Here is a 12,359-nt window from a genome sequence, read left to right as displayed (position 1 = left end):
TAAGGAAGTGTTGTTTACTACTTCTCATAACACAAGAACTAGGGGTCACCAAATGAAATTAATCGGCAGCAGGTTTAAAACAAACTAAAGGAAGTATTTCTTCACACAACGCACAGCCAACCTGTGGAACTCCTTGCCAGAGGATGTTGTGAAGCCAAGACCATAACAGAGTCCATAACAGACCTTTGGTCTGACCCAGTAGGGCCATTCTTATCAACATCCTCATTTAATACCACCCACTCGAGTTCACCCATCTTAGTACTGAGACTTCTTGCATTTGTAGACAAGCTCTTATAACATTTCTCCATGTTTGGCTGTCTGCCTTCATGTGATGTAACTGACCGGGACTCTTTTTCGTTTGACTGTTTCTCTTCAGTTCCTACCTGTACTTTATCAACTTTGATCCTCTCCTCTTTATGAGGATATAGAAAATCCCCATTAAATAAAAAATAAATGAAATAAATTAATGGAGATATCCTATCTCCTAGAGCTAGAAGGGACTTTGAAATGTCATTGAGTCCAGCCCCCTGCCTTCACTACCAGGCCCAAATACTGATTTTGCCCCAGCTCCCTAAGTGGCCCCCTGAGGGATTGAACTCACAACCCTAGTTTTAACAGGCCAATGCTCAAACCACTGAGCTATCCCTCCCCCATGTGGGCTTCATCTGACAAAGTGGGTTTTAAGGGATGTCTCTGTCCTGAACCGTGTGCTCAGCACCTGTTGGCTTTCCCTCCGCCCTTAGCTTAAAAACTCCTCTACAACCTTTTTAAGTTTACACACCCAGCAATCTGGTTCCATTTTGGTTTAGTGGAGTCCATCCTTTCTGTATAGGCTCCTCCTTTCCCTAATAAACCTAAAACCCTCCTCCCTACGCCCGCGTCTTTCAGAATGAAGTCTCAAATGGCTTTCCCGCTGGTTACGTCCGCCTCTTTCAGAAACGAGTCGTCCCTACTACAGCCCGAGAACTTGCTGCAAAGTTTGCGGGTTGCCTTTTCCATCAGATGGCTGCACAGTTAAAGCCCCCCCATTGTTACTAGGGCTTGCATTCTGGATAGCTCTGTTATTTGTAGTAGAAACACCTCCTCCTTTGGTGGGCTACCATGATGTCACCCCTATTTCTCCCCCCCCTTTTATTTTTATCTGGAGACTTTCTGGTCTGTCTCCCACCTCCTTCTGGGCCTCAGAACAAGTGTAGATATTCTTGGTATATAATGCAACACCTCCTGTCTAGGCCCCTCTCCGCACTGTGGTATCCGAGCTCCCCACCCTGCTCCATAGCCTCACGTGGGGAAAGCATCGTTCTGTTCCTTTCCCAGCTGAGCTTTAAAGTGACTTGCCCAGGGTCAGCCAGGGAGCGTGTTCCCGAGCTAGGAATCGAACTCAGGTCTCTAGCATCCCAGTACAGAGCCCCAGCTGCTCACCCCACCTGCCTCTTGCTCTAGGGGCTCGGCTCTCACGTGCACTCACGGAGCGGCTCTCGCAGGCGGGAGTCCCACCCCTGTCTCTCCCTCCACCACTCTCCTTTGGGGTCACATTGCTGGGGATGGAGGGGAGGGCAGGGCAGGGCAGTGCCATGGGCACCTCTTCCCTCCCCCCTCCCCGGTTAACCTGGACTGGTGCCTGCCTTCTGGCTGTCCCGCCGACGCCTCTTCTCCTGCCCGTCCTCCAGGCGAGTGCGTGATCGCCCTGAAGTCCATGATCGGCAGCACCACCCAGCAGTTCCTCACCTACCTGTCCCACCGCGGGGAGGAGACGGGCAACATCCGTGGCTCCATGAAGGTCCGGGTCCCGGCCGAGCGGATGAGCACCCGGGAGAGGCTCTACGGTGAGTGTGTGTGTGGGGGAGGCTTTCCGCCTTTCAGGGGCTGCCTGCCAGGCACCCAGAGCTCCGAGGGGTTACACCCCGTGGGAACGCACGGCCCGACTGCAGCAGGTCCGATGGAGCCATTAGCCAGCAGCCAGGGAGGGGATTTGCCTAGAAGAAGCTGGGATGTTGTTCCCCAGTTAAGCAGAGACGCAGGCTGGAGCCAGGCCACTGCTATTGCATGGCTCAGGGTTTGAATCCAGGCCAGGCTGGCAGCCGTGGGGAAGGTAGTACCATCTAGTGCAGGGGCGAGCAAACTTTTTGGCCTGAGGACCACATCGAGTTTCCAAAATTGTATGGAGGGTGGGTTAGGGAAGGCTGTGCATCCCCGAACAGTCAGGCATGGCCTGGCTCCCCACCCCCCATCCAACCCTGCTGTTTCCTGTCCCCTGACAGCCCTCCCCCCCACCCCGGGACCCCTGCCCCATCCAACCACCCCTTCTCCCTGACCACCCCCAGGTACCCCTGCCCCGACTGCTCCCCGCTGCCAAATCCAACCCCCCCTCTCCTTTCTGACTGCCCCCCCAGGACCCCTGCCCACATTCAAACCCCCTGTTCCCCGCCCTCTGACCACCCCAACCCTATCCACACCCCTGCCCCTTGACCACCACCCCTGAACTCCCCTGCCGTCTTTCCAACCCAACCCCTGCTCCCTGCCCCCTTACCGTGCTGCCTGGAGCACCGGTGACTGGTGGCACTGCAGCCGCGCTGCCCAGAGCAGCAGGACAGGCAGCCGCGCTGCCCAGCAGGAGCCAGCCACGCCAGCCACGCCACCGCGCAGCACAGAGCACCGGGGTGGAGCCGCGGCCTGGCGAGAACTCACAGCCCCGCCACCCAGAGCATTGCGCCAGCGCAGTGCGCTGAGGCTGCAGGGGAGGGGGAACAGCAGGGGATGGGTCAGGGGCTAGCCTCCTGGGCCAGGAGTTCGCCCACCTCTGATCTAGTGAGTGGCTGGGGGTGGCTCCATCTCTCCACTGCTGGGGGTGCCCGAGAGACAAGGACTCTGGGGGCTGAGTTTCCCACTCACCCCCAGAGCTGGGGAGCCAGCGAGATGGTGCCAGGTGCGTAGAAGGAGCCCTCCAAGGGGCAGGAGGTGGGATCCTCATGGCCTGGGACTGCATCGAGCCAGCCAGGCCCAGATGCCCAAAGGGAGCAGCCCTGGGCAAGGCCCCGAGTGAGCTAAGAGGGGCCTGCTCCGCCGCTGAGCGTGTGCGTCTCTCCCGCCCGCAGAGTGGATCAGCATCGACAAGGATGAAACGGGAGCTGCCAAGGGGAAGCTGCCGCCGGTCTCCCGGGCCAGCCAGGAGCACGCCAAGTAAGGGTGGGCTGGGGTGGGTTCGGGTGTGGCAGTGACACTCTGGGAAGAAGCCAGGTTGGTTGGGGGTGGGCTGGGGGGGCGGGATACCCCGGGGGGGTGTCTGTCTGGTCAGCCCTGTCACTCATGGGGAAGGTCAGTGACCCTCTGCACTGGCCTGGTCTCTCCCTGGCAGGAGGATCTTGGCCTGGGGTCAGGGGAGATCAGCAAGCAGTGGGGGGTGGCTTTTGGGGCAGGGCCCTGGCTGAAGAAGCTTCCCAGGAGCAGACAGGGTTGTCTGGGGCTGGAAGGTTTGGGGTGAAGGGGCAGCAGGGTATCGGTACAACCCGCTGGCTTAGTGCTGGCTGTGCACCGCTGAGGAAGTCCTGCGGGAGTTTGATCCCCGGTGATGTCTGAAGCGCTGGCGAATAGACCGTAGGTTACAGGCCGGCCTGGGCCCGAGGGGACGGGCTGCGTGGCACCCTTGTAGCCCTGGAGTTGGGCCTGCGCCTCACTAGGCTTGGTGCTAGCACCCAGGTGGGTTGGGCCTCTCCTCCCTGAAGGTGTCCCCCCTCAGGCTCAGCCCTGCCTCACGGCGGCTGAAGCAGCACCTCAGCGCAGGGGTCAGTCTTGGAGCTCTGGCTGCGGCTGCAGGGGAAGGACACGGGCGCTCGGCCTCGCTTTCCTGGCATCCCCGGGAGGGGGAGAGGGGCATGATCATGGGAGCCCTGCGGAGAACCGGGGAGCTTCCAGCCGGGAGGGTATGGATGGGCCCTGCCTCCACTGACAAATAGTCTCCCCCTCTCCGCTAGATCCGCTGGACGGAAGCCCCTGCCAGGGGAGACGGCAGCCTGCCCCCTCGGGAAGCTGTTTGACGAGCCGGAGAAGCCCAGCGCCCTGACTGCCAGCCGCCTGCCAGCCCCGCTCCGCGGCACCTCCAGGGAGGAGACCTCTCAGACCAGGTCAGTGAAGGGCAAACTGGGCCCCCAGCCCCCTTGGTACCACCATGAGCTAGAACAACGCAGCCTCTCACCGGAGAGCTGGCAGGACGTTCCCCCGAGGGAGAAGGGTCGGGGAGCCCCAAGGTTGGGGACCTAAGTGCCTCGGCGGTGACGTCTCAAGGGGCTGCCGGGGACTGTCCTATCAGGGAGAGATGCCTGGGGTAGAGGACCCTCCAGAGCCGGGGTTCAGCTGAGAGGGGGGCCCGAGCCCTGTTCGTACCCCATAGCGAGAGACAGTTCCTGCTCCGAAGAGCCTGCAGGCTGCATGGACCAGCCTCTCCTCCTCCCTGCCCCTTGGCCTGTGCCTGGGGGTGACCATCCCGTCCTGTGCCCTCAGGTCCAAGCAGGACTCGGCCTCGGAGCCCGACGGCGGCCCCACGAAGAACAGCTTCAATAACCCGGCCTACTACGTGCTGGAGGGGGTCCCACATCAGCTGCTGGCCGCGGACCCCCCGACTCCCTCCAAGGGGCTGGCCCCCAAGAACAAAGTGCAGATCACGGTGCCCGTGCAGCCGGAGTGGCGCCGCCAGCCGCTCCCGGGCCGGGGCGAGGAGAGCTCCTCGGACGAGGACACGGGCACGCTCAACCTGCCGCCCCCCGACTTCCCTCCCCCGCCCCTGCCCAAGGCCGTGGAGTTTGAGGTGGCCGAAAACCCTCTCTACGCCAGCGCCAAGGACCTGGGTGGGGCAGCTGGCAGGGAGGAACCCGGCACCGCCAAGCCGTGGGCTTCCGTGGCCTTCAGCGACCCCTTGGAGTCCAAGCTGGCCCCGCCCAAGCTACACCCCAGGCCTCCCCTCCCCCCCGGACCTGGCTTCCTGGTGGAGCCCCCCAGCGCCTCCCAGGCCCAGGGAGGCCTCCTGGACGATCGCTCCTGCTCGGTGCTGCAGATGGCCAAGACCCTGAGCGAGGTGGATTATCCGGGCAGCAAAGGGGGCAGCGGCCTGGGGCGGGAGCAGCAGGGCCGGCCGGCCCCACATCTGCTCAGCAAAGGACGGCTGGACCTGCCCCCCAGGTGCATGCACCCCGACTACAGCCGGCCCATCACCTTCCCACCCCGCTCCATCCGGGAGAGCATCGAGGAGGACCTGGCTGAGGAGGTACATGCAGGAGCTTGTCACAGGCCCTATAAGATCCGGGCTCCCGGTGCCCTCCCTCTGGGATCCCACAGCCCCATGCACACAGGGGCAGGCTCTGCCAAGCTCCTCTGGCTAAGAGGCCCCAGGTTTAAATGGCCGAAGGCCGAGGGTTCTCAGCAGCCCTGGAATCGACGTCCCCTGTCCCCGGGAGTCAGGGAACTGAGTTCTCCTCCCAGCTCTGCCTCTGACTCACTGCACGGCCACGGGCAGCTCGCTGGCTTGCTCTGGGCCTCAGTTTTTCCATCTGGAGAATGGGCCTGCGGATACTACCCAACCCCCCGGGGGGAATGAATTCATTAGTCCAAAGTGACTGGGGTCCTGGGATGGAAGGGGCTGGAACCAGGCCCTGGGTTAGTCGGATTTCCCCGTGCCCGGAGCAGGCACTAAGCCGTTGCACTCGCCCCCGTGCTTGGCACAGGAGGGTCCCAGGGGAGGGAGGGCAGCTGGAACCCCGGGGTGCCTGATGCACTGTGCCAATCTGCTCTGCGTAGGCGCTGGGCCAGGGAGGGAGGAGCAGCTCCAGCCTGAGCGAGTGCAGCGTGGGCGAGTGGCTCCTGGCCCTCGGGCTGGAGAGGTACGAGGAGGGGCTGATCCACAACGGCTGGGACGACCTGGAGTTCCTCAGGTGAGGGGGCCCAGCTCAGGGGGACGCTGGCTTGGCAGGAGTGGTGAGCCCCAGCTGGGGGCAGGGGAGTGACGATGGGCACATCCTAGGGGGCAGGGATGGAGACAGCTGGGGCCCTACCAAACTCAGGGTCCATTTCTGTCCATTTCACAGCCAGAGGGTTTTTAAATGAGTCAATTTCACATTTTCAGAGGTTTACATCTGAAATTTCATGGTGCTGTAACCGTGGGGGTCCTGACCCAAGAGGAGGTCGTGGGGGGGTCGCAAAGCTGTTGTAGGGGGGTCGCAGGATTGCCACCCTCATTCTGCGCAGCCGCGGAGCTTCCTGCAGCCGGGGGAGGTACCCAGAGGTGGGTCTCATCTCCCCCTTAGAACGGCCATGTCCCATCCCAGGACTAGCAGCTGGAGCTCGGTGCACGGGGAGCCCTGCCTCTCTCCCTCCCCTCCAATAGCTCGATTTCACGGGGGAGGTCTGAGTTCGCCGTCCATGACGTGTTTTTCACAGCTGTGAATTTGGTTGGGCGTGGGAGCAGGGAACGTAGGCAACAGGAAGGGATGAGACACCCGGGGGGAGAGCGATCGGTGTCCATGATGGGACAGCCAGCGGTGACACAGGGCACGGGGCAGGGAGGGGACAGTCTTGCTGGTGAGATCGCCCCAGTCTCCCATGGAGAGCGATGCCAGCGCTGGGGCGGGGGATTGAACAAGCTACATCTGCCCGGTTGGCGGGGGCAGTAAGGGGCAGCATGATGAATGGGGAGAGGGGCAGGGTGGGGAGTGTAGAAGGAGAACAGATGAGTAGAGACGTCTCCTGGTTGCCCAGGATCTTAGCAAATGCCAGCTGCTGGGGGCACGGCCCGTTCCACAGACCTGGCGTGCCAACATCCTTCTGGCTCTCCGTTCCAGCATGCTGGGGCCCTTGCTCTCCATCCCAGCATGCTGATGGGTTCGGGAGCACAGGGTGGAAGTTTGGCCTTTGTGCCGCTAGGGGGCGCCGCTGCCCTGCAGAACCAGGGACCTTCTCCCAGAGAGGGATCAGCTGAGAGGGGCAGCAGTCTATATGGTCCTTTATAGGGGCTCGGTCCTCTAGTGCAGGCGTGTAGTGCAAGGTGCCTCTTGTCCAGACACCTGGTTACCTGCCACGTGGCCCAGTTTTGGTGCACGGCTCCGGTCGCCTGACGCCCGCTCCTGTCCTGCTGTAGTGGGGTGACGGTGCCACATCTGCCCATGGCGGAGGTCTCTGCAGGGAAGGGTGCCGGGTTGGCGCCGCCAGCCTTCCTGGCAGGGAAGGGTCACTGATCCCAGGCAGGGGTCCCTGTTGGCAAACCCTGCTTTCTCCAGGCACCTCAGAAGCATGCGCCAGGGGGATCTCCCCGACGCCTGGGTCTTCTTGGTGAGGTGAGAAGTCAGAGAAGTGTTTCCTAGTGGTTAGAGCAGGGGGCTCATGCGCCAGGACGCCTGGGTTCTATTTGGGGCTCTGCCACTGACTGGTGTGGGTAAATAATATCCCCCGCCTGTGGCTGTCGGGGTGGGGGTGCTGCGAGGGTTAACTTGTGTCTGTGCTTCTCCAATCAGAGGGCGGCTGTATAGTCACCTGATCTCCGGGGCTGCAGGGGGGGCTGGCTGCTGACTTCTGTCCTCTCCCCCCCTTCCAGTGACATCACGGACGAGGACCTGGAGGAGGCCGGCGTGCTGGATCCCAATCACAAGCGCCTCCTGCTGGAGAACCTGCTGAAGCTCAGAAAGTAGCAGGAATCTGCACCTCCCACACCAGGGCCCGGGCCTGCCACTCCTGTTCGATCTCCCGGCCCCCTCCTGCCCCCTCCTACGTCAGGATCTCGGGGGCTTTCACTGTGCCTGCGCCCCCCCTCCCCCTGGCGGGGAGGGAGGGGACTCGAGGCAGCCACGGGCTGCATCCCCATGGGGGGGCAGGGGCAGCGCGTGGGACACTGGCTTAGTGCTGCGTCTGCAGGGGGGCACCCCAGAGATGGGGCTGTGGGCGCGGAGTGGGGAGGAGCTGCCCCACGGCAACCCAGATCCTACCTGTCCTCGCCTCCCATGGCTTCCTGGAGGAATCGGGCCTGAGCCAACCCAGAGCAAGGGGGCGATGGGCGGGAGGGGGGCAGAGAGCCGTACGTGGGCTGAGCAGTCCCATAGCTGGGGGTTGGAAGTGGCCGAGGCCTCACTGCAGAAGGCCTGGGAGCAGGGCGCTCTGCTGCCTAAGTTATTGCGTATTTATTGAACGAGGGGAAGAAGGTTTGTCTTGTTTGTTTCATGGCCAGGCAGCCTGGGCTTGCTCCGGTTTAGGCCTCTCCTCCTCCTTTGCACGGACTTTCCCCTTCAGCCAAGCCTGGCCCTCTCCTGCATCCCGCGGGCTTGCAGTGTTGTGGGCAGCAGTGGGCAGGACCTCTCCCTCTTCCCCTGGGTTACAGCGCTCCGGTCACCAGGGAGCGGAGACGAGCAGCCAGGCTGAGCAAGGGGCTGCAGCGATCTATTGAGGGGAGTCCGCGAGCTGCTTAAGTGGGGACACGAGCCTGCATCCGCCCAGAGGTGGGGAATCGCTGACTCGGATTCGGAGCCTGGAATTAACCTGGGAAGCTTGGCCCGGAGCCGACGAGGAATTCCTTGCCAGTGCGCTGGATCTAGATGTTGCTTCTTTCCCCATTGGGGTCATGATAAAACAGCCGCCCCCTGTCTCCCGCCAGGCGCCTCGGCCTCCTGGGTTACGTCCCAGCCATGTGGTTAGCCAGGGACTAACATCTGGATCTGCATCCAGAACGGTCTCTCTGCCCAGTGCCTCTGGCCCAGCGAAGAATTGGAGCAGACAGGGGTGTCGAGGGTCAGCAGGGGAGTCAAGTATCAGAGGGGTAGCCGTGTTAGTCTGAATCTGTAAAAAGCAACAGAGGGTCCTGTGGCACCTTTAAGACTAACAGAAGTATTGGGGGAGTAAAGACCATCTCAGCCCTTCTCATTGACTGTGGGAGCCCATGGCGGGGGCAATGGTCCCGCCACTCACTCCTGAGTCCTCCGTCCTCCTCTGGTCCCCATTACCTCTCCTCCCCAGCTGTAGTGGTTACGCTTAGTATCCTGCTAAAGCACTCCCAGTGTAGACAGGGCCGACGGGCCATGCCCAGGGTCACAGGGGAAGTCTGTGGCGGAGCAGGAATTAAACCCACGTCGCCCCCGGCCCAGGCAAGTGTGCAACCCGCTGGCCAATCTTCCGTGGCATCGTTCCTGCCAGCTCAGCCCTGCCCATCAGGCGTCCAGCCAGGGTCCATGCACTGCTGCCCTATCTTCTAGCTGCTCCTCACTGGGCATGGAGACCCAAGGGTCCTTTCTTCATCTGCCCGCCGTCCATGAGAGCAGGGGGCAGCATTTGTACCCGGCGCTTTATTCCTCCCCTCGGGTCGGAGATGTCTAGGGGTACAGCCTGTGGACCTTCGCGCTGCAGTGAGCGAGGGGGCCTTTCCCAGGGAAGCGTGGGAGAACCTGCCTGTCCTTTGGGCCCACGGGGGGAATTGTCAGAGGACTGCCAGCTCTGGAGAGTGGCGCTCGCCTGCGTCCACACTGCAGAGGGGTGAGCAGCTGCTGCGTTCAGCTCACTTGAGCTGTAGCTTGTACCCCTGGTGGGCCAGCCCATGTGTGGGAGCGGGACTCAAGCTAGGGGCAACACCCGAGTTACAACATGAGTTCCCTCTGGAGCGAAGACAAGCCCCGAGTTCGCGTTCTCGCTGCCTGCCTGCCCCGCGTTAGTTAGACACTGGGGCAGCGAGCTCAGGTGCCCGCGAAGGCTACAGCCCTGCCCACATGCTGCTGGCTGGAGAGCAAGTCCTTCCACTGGCATCAGTCTGAGCTGCCAGCAGAGAGTGGGAGGACGCGGCAGCTGAGACAGGCTACGGCAGAGTTGCACCCGCTGAATTGAAAGTGTTATTTCAAACCGGTTTAATTGAACCAGAGCAAAACATAGCGTCAACGCCCTTAATCCAAATTAAACTTGGTTTATATCCATGTAGGTTAGTGACGCAAGGCCCCGCCAGCCCCACCCCTCGCCCACTGGCGCTAACCCCGTCTCCATTAGCTCGTAGCAATGGCAGGCTGCTAATCTGGACCAGCCGCCCGCCGGAGACCCAAAGGCATTGAGCAAGCGTGTGGTGTTAACACCCGTCTCCTCTAACTTCTCTGGAGCCAGCTGCGCATGGGGTCGATCCCGCAGTCTAAGGTCTGTGGCGCAGGGGACCCCTACAAAGCTCCCTCGCTTTGTGGCGAGTTTGAATCCAGCCTGAGGCCGCGGTGGTGGCCAGGAGCTGTTGCTGGATGAGGTTAGTTCCAGTAGCCTGGGCTGCAGCCAACTCTCCAGGTAGGGTGAGCGCCTTTCATCCCCTTGCCGGCGATCTCTGGGGGAAAGCCGTGGGCTGCCTCCTTGACTTTCTCTAGGCCCCTTTCCCTGTTAGCCATCAGGAATATCCCAGGGGATGCGCTGAGTGGCACAGGGCGAGATCAAGCCTTAAGGACGGGCGAAAGGCCAGAGCACGTCCAGGACTAATGTGACTGGCTTTGTTCACAGTTCAGTTTTAAGCACAGTTCTCATTTCAAGATACCAGCTGCCAAGGGGAGCGGCCCTGGCTGTGCCAGCCCCTTAGGCTGGTGCTGAGGGCAGGTCCCTGCTCACCGATTTCCCTTTCCGACCAAAGGGATAGTCACTGTGATTTGGTTCCAATGAGGACCTGCCTGTCAGTGAAACATGGCTGGCTGCCGTCCCTGTGTTAGCACAGCTGTCTCTGGGCTAGGATGGACTGGAACCTTGTTCTGAGTGACTGGTTTGTGGACATGGGGCAAGGAGTCAGGAGCCCTGGCTTCTGTTCCCAGCTCTGATGCTGACTTGCTTCCCTGGCCCTTTGGCCCACTCATTTCACCGCTCTGTGCCTCAGTTTCCCCATCTGTAAAATGGAGGCAGTGATGCTCATCCGCTTTTCCGGAGCCATACAGAGGTGAGCTCGCATGGACCGGGAGACGTAGCCAACCCTTGTAGGACTCTGCTAGATCATTGGAGCCTTTGCCCATCCCAAGGAGAATCTCCGATGGTGATTAGTGGCTCTCACAGAGAAATGAAGGATGTGTTTGGTTTCCAATGCGGTTTAGCTATCAGGCGCGGGGAGGAGCCGGTGCCCGTGAGGCCTGGCAGGCTCTCTGCACCCCACCTTGTCTCTTAGTTAGTTAGTGAGGTGTTTGGTGTGACTTTAATCTTACTAAACTACCGTCATGTTGTGTTTTTTGTTGTGGTTGAAATCACCAGCTATTTTTTTAATGTTTAATTTAATTGTTATTTGAAACTCTCTTCTTATGCTTAATATTATTTCTCGGGGGAGGCGGGAGACGAGAATTTTAAGCGTTAGGATCTGAAGACTTTGCGAGATGTTCGCTTTTTATGTCCAGGAGTATCACATTCTGAAGTAATAAAAGGGCTTGTTTGCTTAGAACCTGCTACCTGTGTTTTCTCCCTCCCTCGGTCTCTGGCTGAGACCCCTGCGAGACCCACCCAGCTGCAGCAGAAGTCACGCTGGTGAGTCAGTAGGTGGCGCTCTTCCCTTTGACGCTGTACTGACCTAATTCCCGTCCACGGTGTTGCGTAGGAGGGGAGTGCCAGCATGCAGGTGGTGGGCAAAACCAAAGACCTCACTATTTCTGCTCATTAAAGCTCCCACAACACGATAGTTCTCACGTCCTGCTCAAATTCCATCTCGGTAACGTTGATCCCGCCTCCCTTAGCTCCCCCCGCAGCCTCAAGTGGATATGCTATTCACCTTCATTTCCTGCCCCAAACCGGCAAGCCGTGTTGCTGTGCGCTGTTAAACAGCTGCCGTGTTCCTCCCCAGAGATGGCTGCCTTGCAATTTGGGGGTCTATTGGCTCCAAGATAGTGACTCAGCAAGTCATCTTTTTATAAGGCCAATTTTGAATCCTGCCCTCTCTAACTTCCTCAGAATGAGATGTTAACACTTGCTGCTATGACGTCCACCAGCTGGTCAGGGAATCTGGGCCATTGGGTCCGACTGTGCTTGGAGCTTTTAATTCCCCATATCCTGGAATCCAGAGATCCTCCGGAACGGCCGTATTCCAAGCTCAGGGTTTTAGATTCACATCTCCGCACACAGGCACGGACAAGGTGGGATAGATAGGAGAAGGGGATCACAGGCAAGATCTTGTCTACACTAGCCATTTGCTCCAGGTTCAGCCACCATGGCCAGGCCTGATGTAGACAGGTTGAGCCAGGATTTGCATTAGTTCTTACCTGGTTTCAAGCAGAGGCCACCTGCACCAGGTCAAAGCAAATCGTTTCTTAGACCAGTGGTTTTCAAACTGCGGGTCGTGACCCAGGACAGAATGTAAGACCCTGGGTCGCGGAGGCTCTGGTCAGCACCACTGACCGAGACGTTAAAAG

The 12,359-nt window shown here is 60.1% G+C and overlaps 1 protein-coding gene across 1 annotated transcript in view; it reads left to right on the top strand.

Annotated features, from left to right (window-relative positions):
* Window positions 1-11,398, top strand: part of INPPL1 (inositol polyphosphate phosphatase like 1) — a 70,590-nt gene extending 59,192 nt beyond the window's left edge. Inside the window, exons 23-28 of the mRNA XM_034759227.1 lie at window positions 1,671-1,826; window positions 3,096-3,180; window positions 3,972-4,121; window positions 4,498-5,257; window positions 5,788-5,921; window positions 7,577-11,398. Coding sequence (XP_034615118.1) covers window positions 1,671-1,826; window positions 3,096-3,180; window positions 3,972-4,121; window positions 4,498-5,257; window positions 5,788-5,921; window positions 7,577-7,670 — 1,379 coding nt within the window. The 3' untranslated portion in view covers window positions 7,671-11,398. The remainder of the gene's footprint in view (window positions 1-1,670; window positions 1,827-3,095; window positions 3,181-3,971; window positions 4,122-4,497; window positions 5,258-5,787; window positions 5,922-7,576) is intronic.
* The last annotated feature ends 961 nt before the right edge of the window (window positions 11,399-12,359 follow it).

This window comes from Trachemys scripta, chromosome 1 (assembly GCF_013100865.1).
Source record: "Trachemys scripta elegans isolate TJP31775 chromosome 1, CAS_Tse_1.0, whole genome shotgun sequence".
Taxonomy (NCBI): Eukaryota; Metazoa; Chordata; order Testudines; family Emydidae; genus Trachemys; species Trachemys scripta.
Note: the sequence above shows the minus strand (reverse complement) of the source record. Positions and strands in the feature narration are given on the sequence as shown.